We start from the raw sequence: 15715 nt of genomic DNA on the forward strand, positions 1-15715 counted from the left end.
ACAGGTGGACTTTATTTAGCTAATTATGTGACTTCTGAAGGGAATTGGTTGCATCAAATCTTATTTAGGGGCTTCATAGCAAAGGGGGTGAATACATATGCACTCACCACTTCTATTTTAATTTTTAATTTATTTTTTTAAACAAGTTCTTTTTTTCACTTCACCAATTTGGACTATTTTGTGTATGTCCATTACATTAAATCCAAATAAAAATAAATTACAGTTTGTAATGTAATAAAATAGGAAAAACGCCAAGTAGGATGAATACTTTTGCAAAGCACTGTACTTTACCTGGCAACATGGACTGTGAGTGGATCTTCATAAATTAACACTTCAGGAGTCTTATGTAAAAGTAGGATATAATCTCTGAATTGTATTTTATTCATTTAATTAAATGCTGTACATAGACGTGCAGTGTGAAATGAGAGTGAATACTTCTAGATGAGCTTTTCAGTGCAATGAAACGGGGTCGTGTTCAGTGGGATGTGTAAAGTTGCAGAATGTTGAGATCAATACATTCTGTAGAGCAGACGTGCATCTGTAAGCTCGATACAAGCCATTTGTATCTAAAACTGCATAATGTTGCATCTCAACTTCAATTAAATAGTTTCACACTTGGAGCACATTTCTATGATTATGGCCTACGGTCTTCCTTTGTAAAAATTTGAATCATTTAAAAGTAGTCAGTGATTCAAAATGCATGCATTGTACAGTAGGAACACAAACAAACAAATCGTCCTTTTCGTAACTAAAATGTCATTGTGCTCTCTAGTCTCTCTTCTCTCTGGTCATCTTGATCATGGTCTCCGGTGAGCGATACAGGAAAATGAGCTTCTCAAAAAGTGTTTCCTCCAGCTCCATCTCACCAGTCTCTCGCACAACAAAGATGTCCGTGCAGAGCTTCAACACCCGATCCACACACGGCAGCTCCTCAAACATGATGGAGCGGGATATCCCGTTGAAGAATTCCCTGACAAACTTTCCAACGACCAGCACCACAGACATGTACAGGCCCACGATTCTACCGTAGCAAGGTGGAATGGCACAGGAGGTGGTATCAGGTTGCAGGTCGAGGTCAGACAAGCAACATAAGCATATGGGATTTCATGGAAAAGAGGACAAAGAGTTTATTTAGCAGTGAGAACAAGTCAAAGCGTCAATCACCAGTAGAAACAATAACAAATCAATCGCCCTGCCCCGGGTTTGGTAAAAAGCTGAGTGATGGGGCTGGAGAAATGTAACCACTGAAATTCATAGACAAAGCTATGGACGCAAGGACTGATCATCTACGATATCAAAATTATAGTTCTAACCATGCTTTGAGGCTATATAGTGTTTGTTTACATTTTGTTTAGTAAAACAAGCTTATATTTTGGGTTCTGATGGGGAACGACAGTTGAACTAAGCTCATAAGGCATTTCTAAGTTATATTCTTCAAGAGTCAATGGGTACATACAGTATTAATTTATAAGTCCAAAACTGGCTGTATCAACTGCTGATTGTCACTTTGAAGGGATAGTTCTCTTAAAATGTAAATAGCTCCTGGGGAAGCATTGAGTGTTTTTCTTTACCTACCCCTGTCCTGCTAGAGCACCCAGGCTGGAGGGGCTGACTTTGTCGTTAAACACTACTATCTCAATGCTGTGACAGCTGCTCTGGACGTGCCCTTGTCCAGGAGTGCATTCCTCCACCATCCACCACTGACCCCCCTCTGCACTTCCACTGTCTTCTGCCCGCTGTAGTTTGATGGACAGGGGCCGGTAGAAGGCCAACATCTGCAGGTCCTCAGGCCTATCTGAGTGTTCTGGGGTGTTGGAGATGGGACAGGGAAGATTTGAATAAATGAGAAGCAGAGACCATGACCTTCAGTTGACTGGTTAAGATCCATGGTTATTCATGCATCTGCATTTGTTAAATGTATTCTCTGACCAGTATGATGGTTGGATAGAGGGTTACTTACCTACTTCCAGACGGGTGGCCATCTTGGACTCCAGTCCTCCGGGACCTCTGATGAACTTGGGTAGGAGAGACTCAATGACCCTAGCAGAGAGAATGAATGACAGCATAACATTCTATTACATTCTATTACCATTGTGATCATATATTTTGTATGTGGAGTTCTTTTGAATGTAATAGGTTCCTCTACAACTAGCTTTCAGAGTGTAGGTTATTTTATTGACAGTTATGTCATGTTGACTGTGGCTGTAAATTCTAGTAACAGTTGATGATGTAGTGAGAGTGCTGTGATGATGAGACTCACACAGAGTCACTGCGTGTCCCTTTGAGCATCTGAACTATCTGGTCCCTCAAGGCCCTGTCCTCATACTTGACAGTGTGTTCCCCCACAGTCTCCACATTCATCGACAGAGATGCATTTCTGGGGAGGAGGGGCACACGTACACACACATACACAGAGTGAAATCACTACTCCTATCACTAACTGGTTAAGTTGTTCATTATGGATGTATCATATGGCATATGTTCATAGCACAAACCATACAATCTTAGCTTTGACACAAGGTTGAAAAGTCAAACCTCAAGCCTTAACGGCGTTATATACCCCTTTCACATGTCTCCAACCTAGAGCCCTATCCAACCCTGCTACATTGTACCTGAGTAGTACCCATCGCAGGGTGATGTAGATGTGGGTGGAGTTGCTGAGTTCATGGATCATAGCATCACGGCTGGCAGGGCTGATGCTCCACAGTAGACTGGCATCACTCTTGATCTTTGCAATGACAATGTCCTCGGCCATGTAGTTCACAAGGAACTGCATGGCTGACTGAGAGAGTTAGAAAGAGGAGTATGTCAGAGGTCCTTAGGGTCAATTCCACAGTCCCTCAAACTTGCAACTTGTTGTAACAAGATCCTCTTACCGGGTGAGTGGCATAGAGGTTGGTGAGCCGGTTGAGGCCTGCCTCTGAGTATGGCATCAGGTTCTGCTCCTGGGCACTCATTGTGAACAGTGGCTGTATAAAACGTACACAGAAAACATCAGAAACAGTCTCACAGAAGGAGAACATTTGACCAAAATAGAAAGATTGCGAGTTTCTGGGGTCATCTATACCTCATATCCTGCTATGCTGAGCTGAATGGAGACATCTAGAGGCTGATTGGTCACCCCAGCCACTGACTTGACCAATGACATGAAGAGGAGGGGGAACCAAATTACGCTGATGAGGAAGAATATGATGAAGCCGCCCATTCCATACTTCACCACCATTTTCTTCTTCTGCCCTGGGGTGTGTGGGTATTTCTGTACAAATTAAAGAGACATATGATTCATAGTTCAACACAATTTCGGTCAGTTCAAGTTGTAATTATTAGCCCACAATTGTTCTTGATACAATAATTCTTAGTCTAGTGTTCATAGATATATATAAAATATACATGAAGACAGATAAAACCCCTTTAATTCTACAGTGATTCACCATCAACTATCAGTCAGATCTACTCTCTATGGAGGTGAGTTTGAGACTGACAACTACTACCAGCCTATTGGCAGTTCGGCATCTCAGTTACCTTCTCCGACTCCCTCCAGCACTTGAGTATGAAAATGTTGGCATAAATGTCCTCGACACAGATCCAGCTGCCCAGGCTGAGGGTGGTGTCGGTCCAGACCCAGTCCATCACGGCACGCAGCTCTATAAGGAACGGAACCAGGCGGAACCTGAGGAGGATACAGGGACAACCCATAGAGATAGTTAGAGGACACAACCTTGTATATGTCCCATTATGGCGTCTATGAGAGCATGGCAGCGCCATTGAGGCCATCTTCGTTTTAAAGTAGTCCATTTTATTATTCACAACTATGAGTTGGAAAACAAACTGAAAGGTTGTATACTGCCACCTAGAGGTATAAAGCCAAGGTTGGTGATTTTCTGCCACCTGCAATTATGGAATGTTTTCTCACAAGTATAATTAATTGGCTGATCCCTCCTGATGACCTGGATTTTTTATTAGGAGCCCATTAGCCTACGCCAATGGTGACAGCTAGTCTTATAGGGGTCCGACACGTAACAAAAAAGAAAGAGACAAAAGACTTTACAATTTACATACAGTTGAAGTCGGAAGTTTACATACACTTAGGTTGGAGTAATTAAAACTCGTTTTTCAACCACTCCACAAATTTCTTGTTAACAAACTATAGTTTTGGCAAGTCGGTTAGGACGTCTACTTTGTGCATGACACAAGCAATTTTTCCAACAATTGTTTACAGACAGATTATTTCACTTATAATTCACTGTATCACAATTCCAGTGGGTCAGAAGTTTACATACCCTAAGTTGACTGTGACTTTAAACAGCTTGGAAAATTACCCAAAATTATGTCATGGCTTTAGAAGCTTCTGATAGGCTAATTAACATCATTTTTTATTTTTTTATTTTTTATTTCACCTTTATTTAACCAGGTAGGCCAGTTGAGAACAAGTTCTCATTTACAACTGCGACCTGGCCAAGATAAAGCAAAGCAGTGCGACACAAACAACAACGCAGAGTTACACATGGAATAAACAAACATACAGTCAATAACACAATAGAAAAAAAAGTCTATATACAGTGTGTGCAAATGGCGTGAGGAGGTAAGGCAATAAATAGGCCATAGTAGTGAAGTAATTGCAATTTAGCAAATTAACACTGGAGTGATAGATGTGCAGATGATGATGTGCAAGCAGAAATACTGGTGTGCAAAAGAGTAAAAAAAACAATATGGGGATGAGGTAGGTAGATTGGATGGGCTATTTACAGATGGGCTATGTACAGCTGCAGTGATCGGTTAGCTTCTGAGATAGCTGATGTTTGAAGTTAGTGAGGGAGATATAAGTCTCCAACTTCAGCGATTTTTGCAATTTGTTCCAGTTATTGGCAGCAGAGAACTGTAAGGAAAGGCGGCCAAATTAGGTGTTGGCTTTTGGGATGACCAGTGAGATATATCTGCTGGAGCGCGTGCTACGGGTGGGTGTTCTTATCGTGACTAGTGAGCTGAGATAAGGCAGAGCTTTACCAAGCAAAGACTTATAGATGACCTGGAGCCAGTGGGTCTGGTGACGAGAGCATACAGGTCGCAGTGGTGGGTGGTATATGGAGCTTTGGTGACAAAACGGATGGCATTTGAGTCAATTGGAGGTGTACCTGTGGATGTATTTCAAGGCCTACCTTCAAACTCAGTGCCTCTTTGCTTGACATCATGGGGAAATCAAAAGAAATCAGCCAAGACCTCAGAAAAAAATTGTAGACCTCCACAAGTCTGGTTCATCCTTGGGAGCAATTTCCAAATGCCGGAAGGTACCACGTTCATCTGTACTAACAATAGTACCCAAGTATAAACACCATGGGACCATGCAGCCATCATACCGCTCAGGAAGGAGACGCATTCTGTCTCCTAGAGATGAATGTACTTTGGTGCGAAAAGTGCAAATCAATCCCAGCACATCAGCAAAGGAACTTGTGAAGATGCTGGAGGAAACAGGTACAAAAGTATCTATATCTACGGTAAAACAAGTCCTATATTGACATAACCTGAAAGGCCGCTCAGCAAGGAAGAAGCCACTGCTCCAAAACCGCCATAAAAAAGCCCGACTACGGTTTGCAACTGCATATGGGGACAAAGATCGTACTTTTTGGAGAAATGTCCTCTGGTCTGATGAAACAAAACTAGAACTGTTTGGCCATAATGACCATCGTTATGTTTGGAGGAAAAGGGGGAGGCTTGCAAGCCGAAGAACACCATCCCAACCATGAAGCACGGGGGTGCCGGCATTGTGTTGTGGTGGTGCTTTGCTACAGGAGGGACTGGTGCACTTCACAAAATAGATGACATCATGAGGAAGGGAAATTATGTGGATATATTGAAGCAACATCTCAAGACATCAGTCAGGAAGTTACAGTTTGGTCACAAATGGGTCTTCCAAATGGACATTGACCCTACTTGTGGCAAAATGGCTTAAGGACAACAAAGTCAAGGTATTGGAAAGCCCTGACCTCAATCCAATAGAAAATGTATGGGCAGAACTGAAAAAGCTTGTGCGAGCAAGGAGGCCCGCAAACCTGACTCAGTTACACCAGCTCTGTCAGGAGGAATGGACCAAAATTCACCCAACTTATTGTGGGAAGCTTGTGGAAGGCTACCCGAAACGTATGACCCAAGTTAAACAATTTTAAGGCAATGCTACCAAATACTAATTGAGTGTATGTAAACTTCTGACCCACAGGGAATGTGATGAAAGAAATAAAAGCTGAAATAAATCATTCTCTATACTATTATTCTGACATTTCACATTCTTAAAATAAAGTGGTGATCCTAACTGACCTAAGACAGGGAGTTTTTACTCGGATTAAATGTCAGGAATTGTGAAAAACTGAGTTGAAATGTATTTGGCTAAGGTGTATGTAGACTTCCGATTTCAACTGTACATTTAAAAACATGAACATGTAGTGTGTGTGTATGTGTGTGTGTATGTGTGTGTGTGTGTGTGTGTGTGTGTGTGTGTGTGTGTGTGTGTGTGTGTGTGTGTGTGTGTGTGTGTGTGTGTGTGTGTGTGTGTGTGTGTGTGTGTGTGTGGGTGTGTGTGTGTGTGCGATCATGATGTGATCCTTGACTACTTCAGTTGACTACTTCAAAATAGTGGAAGTCCTTAATGGCGATGCCCATGTTAAAACTGGGCCCTAGAGTCCTCACTATCTCTGTGGGACAACTCTGGTATTATGGGATGTTCTGGCCTTTGTTAATCTATCATAGAGCATTGACTGTACCCTTGAAAGAGGAATAGGTTGAGGTAGTTATAGTTCTTGGTCAGGAAGTTTCCCAGCACACGATTTGGGTAGCCACACTTGATCTGGTAGGCTGAGAGGCCAAAGTAGATGCACTTCACAAAGTACCACAACTGTGCCACCTGGTTCATGTTGAACCTCCTAGAACACAAGAGAATGACCATGAAAAAGGTCAATAAGCAGCTCCTTTTTTCATGGTTACACATTTATTCACACTGTAATTAAACTGTAAATTAATGAACATTAACTCTGACCTCTCAGTCACCCCAGGGAGTATGAAAAACATCCAGAAGTGGATACCAAACACCAGCACCACTTGGAAGACACATTTTCCCACGAGGGTTTTGCGGAGATAGAGAGCGCGGTCCACTATCATGGTCCCAAACTGGATAAGCAGCATGACCAGGAAGGCCGATGGGACCTGGTCCTCCCCAATAGCATCTGTGATGTCAGCAGCAGCACTGTGTTTCTGTTCCGACACAAAAAGAAAACAGTGGAAGAAATCCACTTGAAACAAGTAGGCCAAATAGCTTTCCAAATTCAATTGTGACTCAAGACAGGTATTCTCTTTTTTCTCTTTTCTCACCCCAAAAGCCCAGTATCCAAATATGATGACAACGAAGTTGACCACGTCAATCAGAAACATGAGAGCGTAGACGTCACACACTGGGCTGTACTCTGGGTGAATGATGTCATAGAAGAACTGCCTGATAGGTAGGTATATGTGCAGGGCACTGCGAAGACAAAAGAGGACCATGGCTGAAAATGTCCATTCATTTTTAAACCAGTACATAAAGATGCATTCATGTCCCGTCAAAAGATCTGCCTCCAGGATTTGTTTGTAAACTGCCAGTTGTCACCGGGGATATGGAATGAAAGTAACAGAATACACCTACAATGAATATCCGTAAATATAGAGTGCTAAATGCTCACACTTCTATGATAGCAGCTTTAGCCTCTAGCATCCTTTCTCTGATCAGCTTCTTGATCCTTTCCTTCCTGGTCAGGGGAACTTTATTGTGGTGCCTCTTCTTCAAGTGGCGCTTTTTGAGCTGCATATCATCTGCAAGAATATCCCATTTACATCAAGATACATTAGTATATTCAGGTTGGGTAACATTTCCCATCTGTTCAGGCAACACCCCATTTCAACTATAATACACTCTCAAACAAACTGAATAGTTCAGCACTGTTTAGGCTACTGAATGTATGTACCGTTTGTCTCAGTGGAGTTGGCTTTTCCCCGTCTGCAAAACAAGGATGCAGTTGAGGCCTGTAGAGGAAGGAAGGGCAGTCTTAGTTTTGTCTGATCCCCTGCTTTGTCTCCTCCACTCATCTTCTTCTTCTCAGTCTTCTTCTTTAACTTCTTGAAGAAGTCCGGCATCTCAACCTCTTTGTTATCCCAAAGACCGTGACACTACGGAGAGAAGAAGAAGTTTAGCAAAATTGTGCTTTATTATCTTTTATGTGATGTAACACAAAAACCAGCATTCCCGTCAGTACCTTTAGAATGGAGCGATGGAAGAACAGAGCCAGGAGTTGTATCAAGTCAAAGAGAACGTAGCCATCTTTCTTCTCCACCCCAATGATGTTGGGTAGAGCAAAGGGCCGGTCCGCATTGATGCCTCGGTAGGCCGAGGTGGTCCAGGGGAAAAAGCCAAACTGGAAAAAATACTTGACCACCACAATCAGCTGGAAGAGATAGGAATCATCAATCACCCATACATAAAATGTATGCACGCATGACTGTAAGTCACTTTGGATAAATGCGTCTGCTAAATGGGATATATTATTATATCATTATATATAGATATACACACTACATTACCAAAAGTATGTGGACACCTGCTCGTTCAACATCTCATTCCTAAAGCATGGACATTAATATGGAGTTGATCACCCTTTGCTACTATAACAGCCTCCAGTCTTCTGGGAAGGCTTTCCACTGGATGTTGGAACATTTCTGCGGGGACTTTCAATTCAGCTACAAGAGCATTAGTGAGGTCGGGCACTGATGTTGGGCGATTAGGCTTGGCTCGCAGTCGGTGTTCCAATTCATCCCAAAATTGTTCGATGGGGTTGAGGTCAAGGCTCTGTGCAGGCCAGTCAAGTTTTTCCACACCGATCTCGACAAACCATTTCTGTATGAACCACACTTTCTGGACAGGGGCATTGTCATGCTGAAACAGGAAATGGCCTTCCCTAAACTGTTCCCACAAAGTTGGAAGCACAGAATCGTAGAATGTCATTGTATGTTGTAGTGTTATGATTTCCCTTCACTGGAACAAAGGGGCCTAAACCGAACCATGTAAAACAGCCCCAGACCATTATTCCTCCTCCACCAAACTTTACAGTTGGCACAATGCATTCGGGCAGGTAGTGTTCTCCTGGCAGCCGCCAAACCCAGATTCGTCTGTCAGACTGCCAGATGGGGAAGCTTGATTCATCCCTCCAGAGAACGCGTTTCCGCTCCTCTAGAGTCCAGTGGCGGCAAGCTTTACACCACTCCAGCCGACGCTTGGCATTGCGCATGGTGATCTTAGGCTTGTCTGTGGCTGCTCGGCCATGGAAACCCATTTGATGAAGCTCTCGACGAACAGTTCAAGTGCAGATGTTGCTTCCAGAGGCAGTTTGGAACTTGGTAGTGAGTGTTGCAACCGAGGACAGACGATTTTTACACACAATGCGCTTCAGCACTCGGCAGTCCCATTCTGTGAGCTTGTGTGGCCTACTACTTCGCAGCTTTTTGACTAACTGACTTGTTGGAAAGGGACATCCTCTGACGGTGCCACCTTGAAAGTCACTGGGTTCTTCAGTAAGGCCAATGTTTGTCTATAGATATTGCATGTCTGTGTCCTTGATTTTATACACCTGTCAGCAATGGTATGGCTGAAATAGCCAAATCCACTCATTTGAAGAGGTGTTCACATACCTTTGTATTTATAGTGTATATTATATATAATTAACCATCAATCTAAATAATCATCCAGCCAACCAATCAATCAACATATCACTCCGTTGGGGGTGCCTGCTGTGCGTACCTCTGTGTAGATGATGGCAGCCATCCAGAAGCGCTTGGTTGGGCGTGGCACAGACAGCATGGCCCAGAGGAAGATAAGGATGGGCAGGATCAGACTGAGCAGTGAAGCCGACACCATGTGGTTCAGGATGATCACAAAGTAGCACAGCATCTCTGACTTAGACACCATGGTGTTGTACAGGGCAAACACCAGTCTCAGGTGTCTCGGGAGAGACTGGAAGAACTGATCAGACTCTTCAATTTCCTCGTTACCAAACATGCTGCAATAGAGGAGAATCACAGTACGTGAGAATTTTTTTTTTTTTTGTGATACTCAACTTTACTATAAGGTACTGTGATACAACTGAATGGGTACACTTGACTATACCACGATTGTAACAAGAAAAACCAAGTCCCAATCTCCCATGACTGACTTGTTGAGCAGTAGCTCGCTGGCCGTGAGGTTCCTGGTCTCACTAAGAGGCCTGGAGGAGTCTGGGAAATCTTCGCTATTCTCATCACACTCCAGATAGTCCAGGGAGATGGATCCTGAAAGCATCACAGCTTTTTCCCTCTCCTCTTCTTCCTCCCTCCATTCCTCCTTCTCCATTCTATACTCCTCCTCCACTTTATATTTCCCCTCCTCTTCTTCATATGCATCCTCTCCTTCTTTACTGTCCTCCTTATTGGGAACAGTATCATCATGGCTGATGAAAAATGTAATTCAGAAAGAAAGATGGATATAAGATGGAGTCAAACAAACTATGAGTTCATAGAGTGGTATAGAGAGTTAGTAGATATGAAACCAAATATACAGTAAGTCAAATAAAATAAGAGTTTATTTGTTGAGGAGGAGCTGGCAAAACGGCCACCTTCTCTATTGGTGCCATCTTGAATAATGGTGTACGGTATAAAGAGCAGAGGAAACCATAAGTGCATACGTGTCACCATTACCTTAGTGGAGGGTCTTCAGTGTCAAATGAGTCAAGGTCCAGGTTGGTAGTTTTCAGTAGTTTCCGTCTGAGTTGGTCAGCAGCGGCCTGGAGTATAGGAGGGTCATCCAGCTCATCCAGAGTGGGCTGACGAGACCCCAGCAGGGTCTCATCCGTCATGCAGCTAAGACATGATGACAGGGAAACATGTTGACCATCCTGGTCCTATGAAGCCATTCATAAAGCCTCCAAAAAGAGGTTATAATGCAGAATAGCATAATAGTAGAAATAATCAATAATACACTTAAAACTGATCGGTTCTGTATAATACATGCAGCCTGCTAATGGAATAGGTAACGAATTTCATGAATTAACGAATCAAGACTCTATAGGTGTTACATCAATGCTGACCTGGACAAGCTGCTACCCCAGGATATTTTGGAGTGGGTGTGTTTCAGCTTGGAGTAACCTCGCGCTGATGACGGTACAGGTGGAGGGGAGGAGACAGGGGGAACTATGTCTTCCGGGTCTTCCAGGGAGGACAGGGTGTTCTGTCTGGACATCCAGTTCTTATAGAATCGCTTCACGCTCTCCTGTGACACCTCTTTCCCCTGTAAAAGGAACATTTTATTTTTGTCAACACTGCAGGGAGGACATAACTTAAAACAGAGTTTTACAAGTCAAATGACGTATCCCTTGTGGATGAATGTTACTTCACCTTCTTCTGTTGCTGGCCTAGAAGAGCCCTTTCAAAACGTAGCACTTTGGAGATGTCCAGGCCATCTTTGCAGAAGGAGTTCAGGCCCTCAGTGAGGTCATCCAGAAGGGACAGGATAAACACCCATAAAAACTTGAGCGAGTCGATAATCCTCTGAAATATATTTTCTGTGAGAAGACAGAAACATTGTATCAGGTTAGTGGCAGTTCACAGACTTCTAGAGTTATTCTACTGTATATTCATGAAGGGTCTGTTGAGGTGGAATGTTGACCTTTCTCCTCCGCTTCATTTTCCTCTTCCAACTCATCCTCACTGGACTCGACCCTCTCAATGCCTTGGATCAGACAATTAAAATCATGATGACACAAAATAACATTTTAGTTATTCTGTCTCTATGACAAAATTATGCAAACTGTCCCATACATACCAGACCCTCTTACCTTGCTGTCTCTGCAGCTGTCTCTTTGCCCTCCTCTTCTCCTCTTTTTTCATCTTCGACTCTTCTTTTTTGTGCAGATTTAGGGCTGCTTTGGAGCTTGTGACCCATGCCTCATAGGCTAACTGTGGAGAAAGGAGGCACATTCAACAACGTACCCTACGACTATTTTACAACTCTTTGTAGTTTGTCTTCTATGTCCCTCACCTGAAAAGCAGATTTCTTCTTTGTTAGTGTCTCTTCCTCTTTCTTTTCCTGGACTTCCTCCTCTTCCTCTTCACTGTCACTCTCAAATAGATGGTAGCCACAGTTGTTCTCAACTGGAGGAAAGACAGAAGTGTAAAACAACAAAGACATGAACTCCTGCTCATTCTACTTTATACTATTGCAGTATGTGAACTGTTTTGATCACTTAAAATTACTTGAATTTGAATTTAAAAAATGACAATTCATAATGAGATTAAATGAAAATGATTGAACCATTTCCCCCTATTGAAGTTCTGTTTGTAACTGAACAAATCTGAATCTTATTACTTAGGTTTATGGAACACTTACCACCAGGCCGTGAGACCCATGGTTTCCACCATTTCTCCTGATCATTCTCTGCCTTCTCAGTTTCACCTGGAAAATATATTCACCCATTCATCCCATCCCTCCATCGTAAATGTATCCTTTCATTCAGTGAGAATGAGAAGAATGAGTTGAGTCTCCCCCCACCTTAGAATGTAAAGCGATTTGAGCAGTTTTAATAGTCTAGTGCTATTGAATCTAATATTAAAGCTGGAGGTAAACATTGCCCCTAACCACAGAGCTAGGATCAAACTATCTTACCTCCCAATTCTAGTAGGGGTAAATACAAATATCAGAGTATACGTTTAAGAACGGACCCTTCGTCAGTGGTTATGGACAACTTCTACTAGCTCCATGACGCTCACCCTTTGGCACTATATCAGTAGGGGGCGCTGCTACGTCTCCTTGGCCAGGTTTACTCTTCTGTTTGGATTTGATCTTCTCCATCCTAGAGAAAGGGTTCAGCACAGTGAATTAAAACAATGCAACAATAGCAAACCACTTTGACTGAACACTAGATGAGAACAAACAAACTGCTGTGGCATAAGTCTTACTGCTTCTTCAGCGTCTCCACAGACTTCTTCTCCATCTCCAGTCTTGCAGCAACCAGTTTCTTCACTTTGGCTTCAAAGAGCTCAGCACCCCTTGAAATATGAAAGAAAAACAACCTATGTGGTCATACATTCAGCTGGTTTCATTCAATAGATGAATAAACCGTCATCTCAAAACTTTACTGGTAAGGAAGTGGTCAGGTCAGTAACTAGATAACTCTAACCTGGAGGCCAGGATCTTGGAGGCCTTGAGGTCAGACACCACATACAGGAAGTAGTAGCTGAGGAAAACCCTCCTCTGAGCCAGGAGCACGGTGAAGCAGATCGCATCCCACACGATACCCGCCTCCCCCTCCGGCAGCTCACACTCATCATCAGGAGCAGCTGGGAACACACACACATATACACATATGTAAGCACACACGCAGGTGTGCACGTAGCTAAACACACACAGACACAGATAGAACAGGCTACATAAATGCACAACAACACACACACAGTGTGTTAATGTGATTATCAGTCACACTTACGGAGATCATAGCCTTTGATTGTACAGACCATGCTGAAGGCCTGAATGAGCCAGCAACCATTCTTCAACAGGCTGTCCAGATAAGCACATGAGCCAAGCTGTGGACACACACATACAGCAAGACAGATAGCTCAGAGGAGACATAAGACGGGACATGAGACAGTGATAGTCAGTAAGTGAAGCTGTTACATTAGCATCAAAGAATGAAGACTAGATTAGTGCAGTAACACAGAACAGGCTGTTAGCATTGATGAGTGATTAAAACCGACTGTGTTATTAGCATAATACAATGTGGTACACATAGTATATGAATGAAAAATCCCTTTCAGCAACGAGGATAGGCTAGGTTTGAGGATAGGCTAGCTGAGACAGTGAGTGATTATCGAGCTAACATACAGATAACAGGTTCTTCATGCCGATAACGAAACAGGTGTATCCGATGAGCCAGTCCCAGAGCCTGAGGATGTATCGTACAGGCTGCATGAGCAGGCTGCCCCCGAACAGCATGAAGTAGAAGCAGGCTAGCAGGTAGCCCAGGCAGAAGATGTTAATGCGGGTGGTGCCTGTGATGAAGATGAGGCACAGCACCAGCCAGAAGAAGTAGCTGAACACAAACACCTTGACCATGTCCAGGTAGGACCTGAGGGAAGGAGAGACACATCCATATTACCAATTGAGTAGGTGCAGGAATTTTTCTATACCATGTGACCAGACTGGAAAAAACTCTGGGCCCTAGTTGTAGGCTGTAAGTTGTTTCATGAAAACTATAAAAGAGTTGTCTAAAGCACTTACAGGTCTGCGACCACACTAGCTTAGAGAGTCCTCTGACCTGCAGTGGAGGAAGTTGTTGACAGGGATGTACTGGTTGAAGGAGCGTGGGTCCAAGCTGCGGCTGATCTCCACGTTCTCCCCCCCCATAAGGCGCACCGCGGCACGGTTCTCCTCCTCAAACACCTTCCACTGCAGCGAGGAGCATAGGAGCAGGAGGTGGTCGTCTGGACACACAGAAAAACAAAATGGCTGCCTTGATCACTTACACTACAATACCAGAAGTATGTGGAAAACCTGCTCGTCAAACATCTCATTCCAAAATCATGTGCAATAATATGGAGTTGGTCCCTCCTTTGCTGCTATAACAGCCTCCACTCTTCTGGGAAGGCTTTCCACTAGATGGTGGAACATTGCTACGAGGACTTGCTTCCATTCAGCCACGAGCATTAATGAGGTCGGGCACTGATGTTGGGCGATTAGGCCTGGCCAGTTCCAATTCATCCCAAAGGTGTTCGATGGGGTTGAGGTCAGGGTTCTGTGCAGGCCAGTCAAGTTCCTCCACACCAATCTTGACAAACCATTTCTGTATGGACCTCACTTTGTGCATTGTCATGCTGAAACAGGAAAAGGTCTTCCCCAAACTATAGCCACAAAGTTGGAAGCACTCTTGTATGCTCTAGCGTTAAGAATTCCCTTCACTGGATCTAAGGGGCCTAGCCCGAACTATGAAAAACAGCTGCAGACCATTATTCCTCCTCCACCAAACTTTGGGGCAGGTAGCGTTTTCCTGGCATCCGCCAAACCCAGATTCGTCAATCAGACTGCCAGATGGTGAAGCGTGCGGTGAACTTTGCACCACTCCAGCTGACAATTGGCATTGCTCATGGTGATCTTAGGCTTGTCTGCGGCTGCTCGGCCATGGAAACCCCTTTCATGAATCTCCCGATGAACAGTTATTGTGCTGACGTTGCTTTCAGAGGCAGATTAGAACTCAGTAGTGAGTGTTGCAACTGAGGACAGACAATCTTTTGATGCACTATGCACTCGGCGGTCCCGTTCTGTGGTCTTGTTGCTCTTAGACATTTCCACTTCACAATAACAGCACTTACAGTTGACCGGGGCAGAAATTTTACGAACTGACTTGTTGAAAAGTGGCATCCTATGACGGTGCCAAGTTAAAAGTCACAGAGCTCTTCAATAAGGTCATTCTACTGCCAATGTTTGTCTGTGGAGATTGCATGGCTGTCAGCAACGGGTCTGGCTGAAATAGCCGAATCCACTAATATATATAGTGTATGTAGGAGATACAAATTGATGTTGTATGAAGGGATTTACATTACACACTATATACAGGGCATTCGGAAAGTATTCAGACCACTTGACTTTTTTTTTGTTACGTTACAGCCTTATTCTAAAATT

The 15715-nt window shown here is 43.5% G+C and overlaps 1 protein-coding gene across 1 annotated transcript in view; it reads right to left on the bottom strand.

Moving 5' to 3' along the window:
- Positions 1 to 353: 353 nt before the first annotated feature.
- LOC106566694 (piezo-type mechanosensitive ion channel component 2-like) overlaps positions 354 to 15715 on the bottom strand; it is a 28483-nt gene continuing 13121 nt past the window's right edge. The window contains exons 18-46 of the mRNA XM_045692730.1: positions 14355 to 14520; positions 13922 to 14165; positions 13527 to 13623; positions 13221 to 13380; positions 13000 to 13089; positions 12811 to 12893; positions 12707 to 12715; positions 12083 to 12195; positions 11880 to 12000; positions 11711 to 11773; positions 11440 to 11606; positions 11133 to 11332; positions 10744 to 10905; positions 10224 to 10496; positions 9812 to 10070; positions 8274 to 8462; positions 7986 to 8187; positions 7704 to 7833; positions 7357 to 7504; positions 7025 to 7239; positions 6753 to 6911; positions 3523 to 3670; positions 3068 to 3256; positions 2877 to 2969; positions 2613 to 2782; positions 2261 to 2377; positions 1961 to 2040; positions 1576 to 1804; positions 354 to 1021 (exon numbers count right to left, since the gene is read on the bottom strand). Of these exons, the coding sequence (XP_045548686.1) occupies positions 769 to 1021; positions 1576 to 1804; positions 1961 to 2040; positions 2261 to 2377; positions 2613 to 2782; positions 2877 to 2969; positions 3068 to 3256; positions 3523 to 3670; positions 6753 to 6911; positions 7025 to 7239; positions 7357 to 7504; positions 7704 to 7833; positions 7986 to 8187; positions 8274 to 8462; positions 9812 to 10070; positions 10224 to 10496; positions 10744 to 10905; positions 11133 to 11332; positions 11440 to 11606; positions 11711 to 11773; positions 11880 to 12000; positions 12083 to 12195; positions 12707 to 12715; positions 12811 to 12893; positions 13000 to 13089; positions 13221 to 13380; positions 13527 to 13623; positions 13922 to 14165; positions 14355 to 14520 (4529 nt within the window). The 3' untranslated portion in view covers positions 354 to 768. The remainder of the gene's footprint in view (positions 1022 to 1575; positions 1805 to 1960; positions 2041 to 2260; positions 2378 to 2612; positions 2783 to 2876; positions 2970 to 3067; positions 3257 to 3522; positions 3671 to 6752; positions 6912 to 7024; positions 7240 to 7356; positions 7505 to 7703; positions 7834 to 7985; positions 8188 to 8273; positions 8463 to 9811; positions 10071 to 10223; positions 10497 to 10743; positions 10906 to 11132; positions 11333 to 11439; positions 11607 to 11710; positions 11774 to 11879; positions 12001 to 12082; positions 12196 to 12706; positions 12716 to 12810; positions 12894 to 12999; positions 13090 to 13220; positions 13381 to 13526; positions 13624 to 13921; positions 14166 to 14354; positions 14521 to 15715) is intronic.

The sequence above is a fragment of the Salmo salar genome, chromosome ssa13 (genome assembly GCF_905237065.1).
Source record: "Salmo salar chromosome ssa13, Ssal_v3.1, whole genome shotgun sequence".
In the NCBI taxonomy this organism is placed as follows: Eukaryota; Metazoa; Chordata; class Actinopteri; order Salmoniformes; family Salmonidae; genus Salmo; species Salmo salar.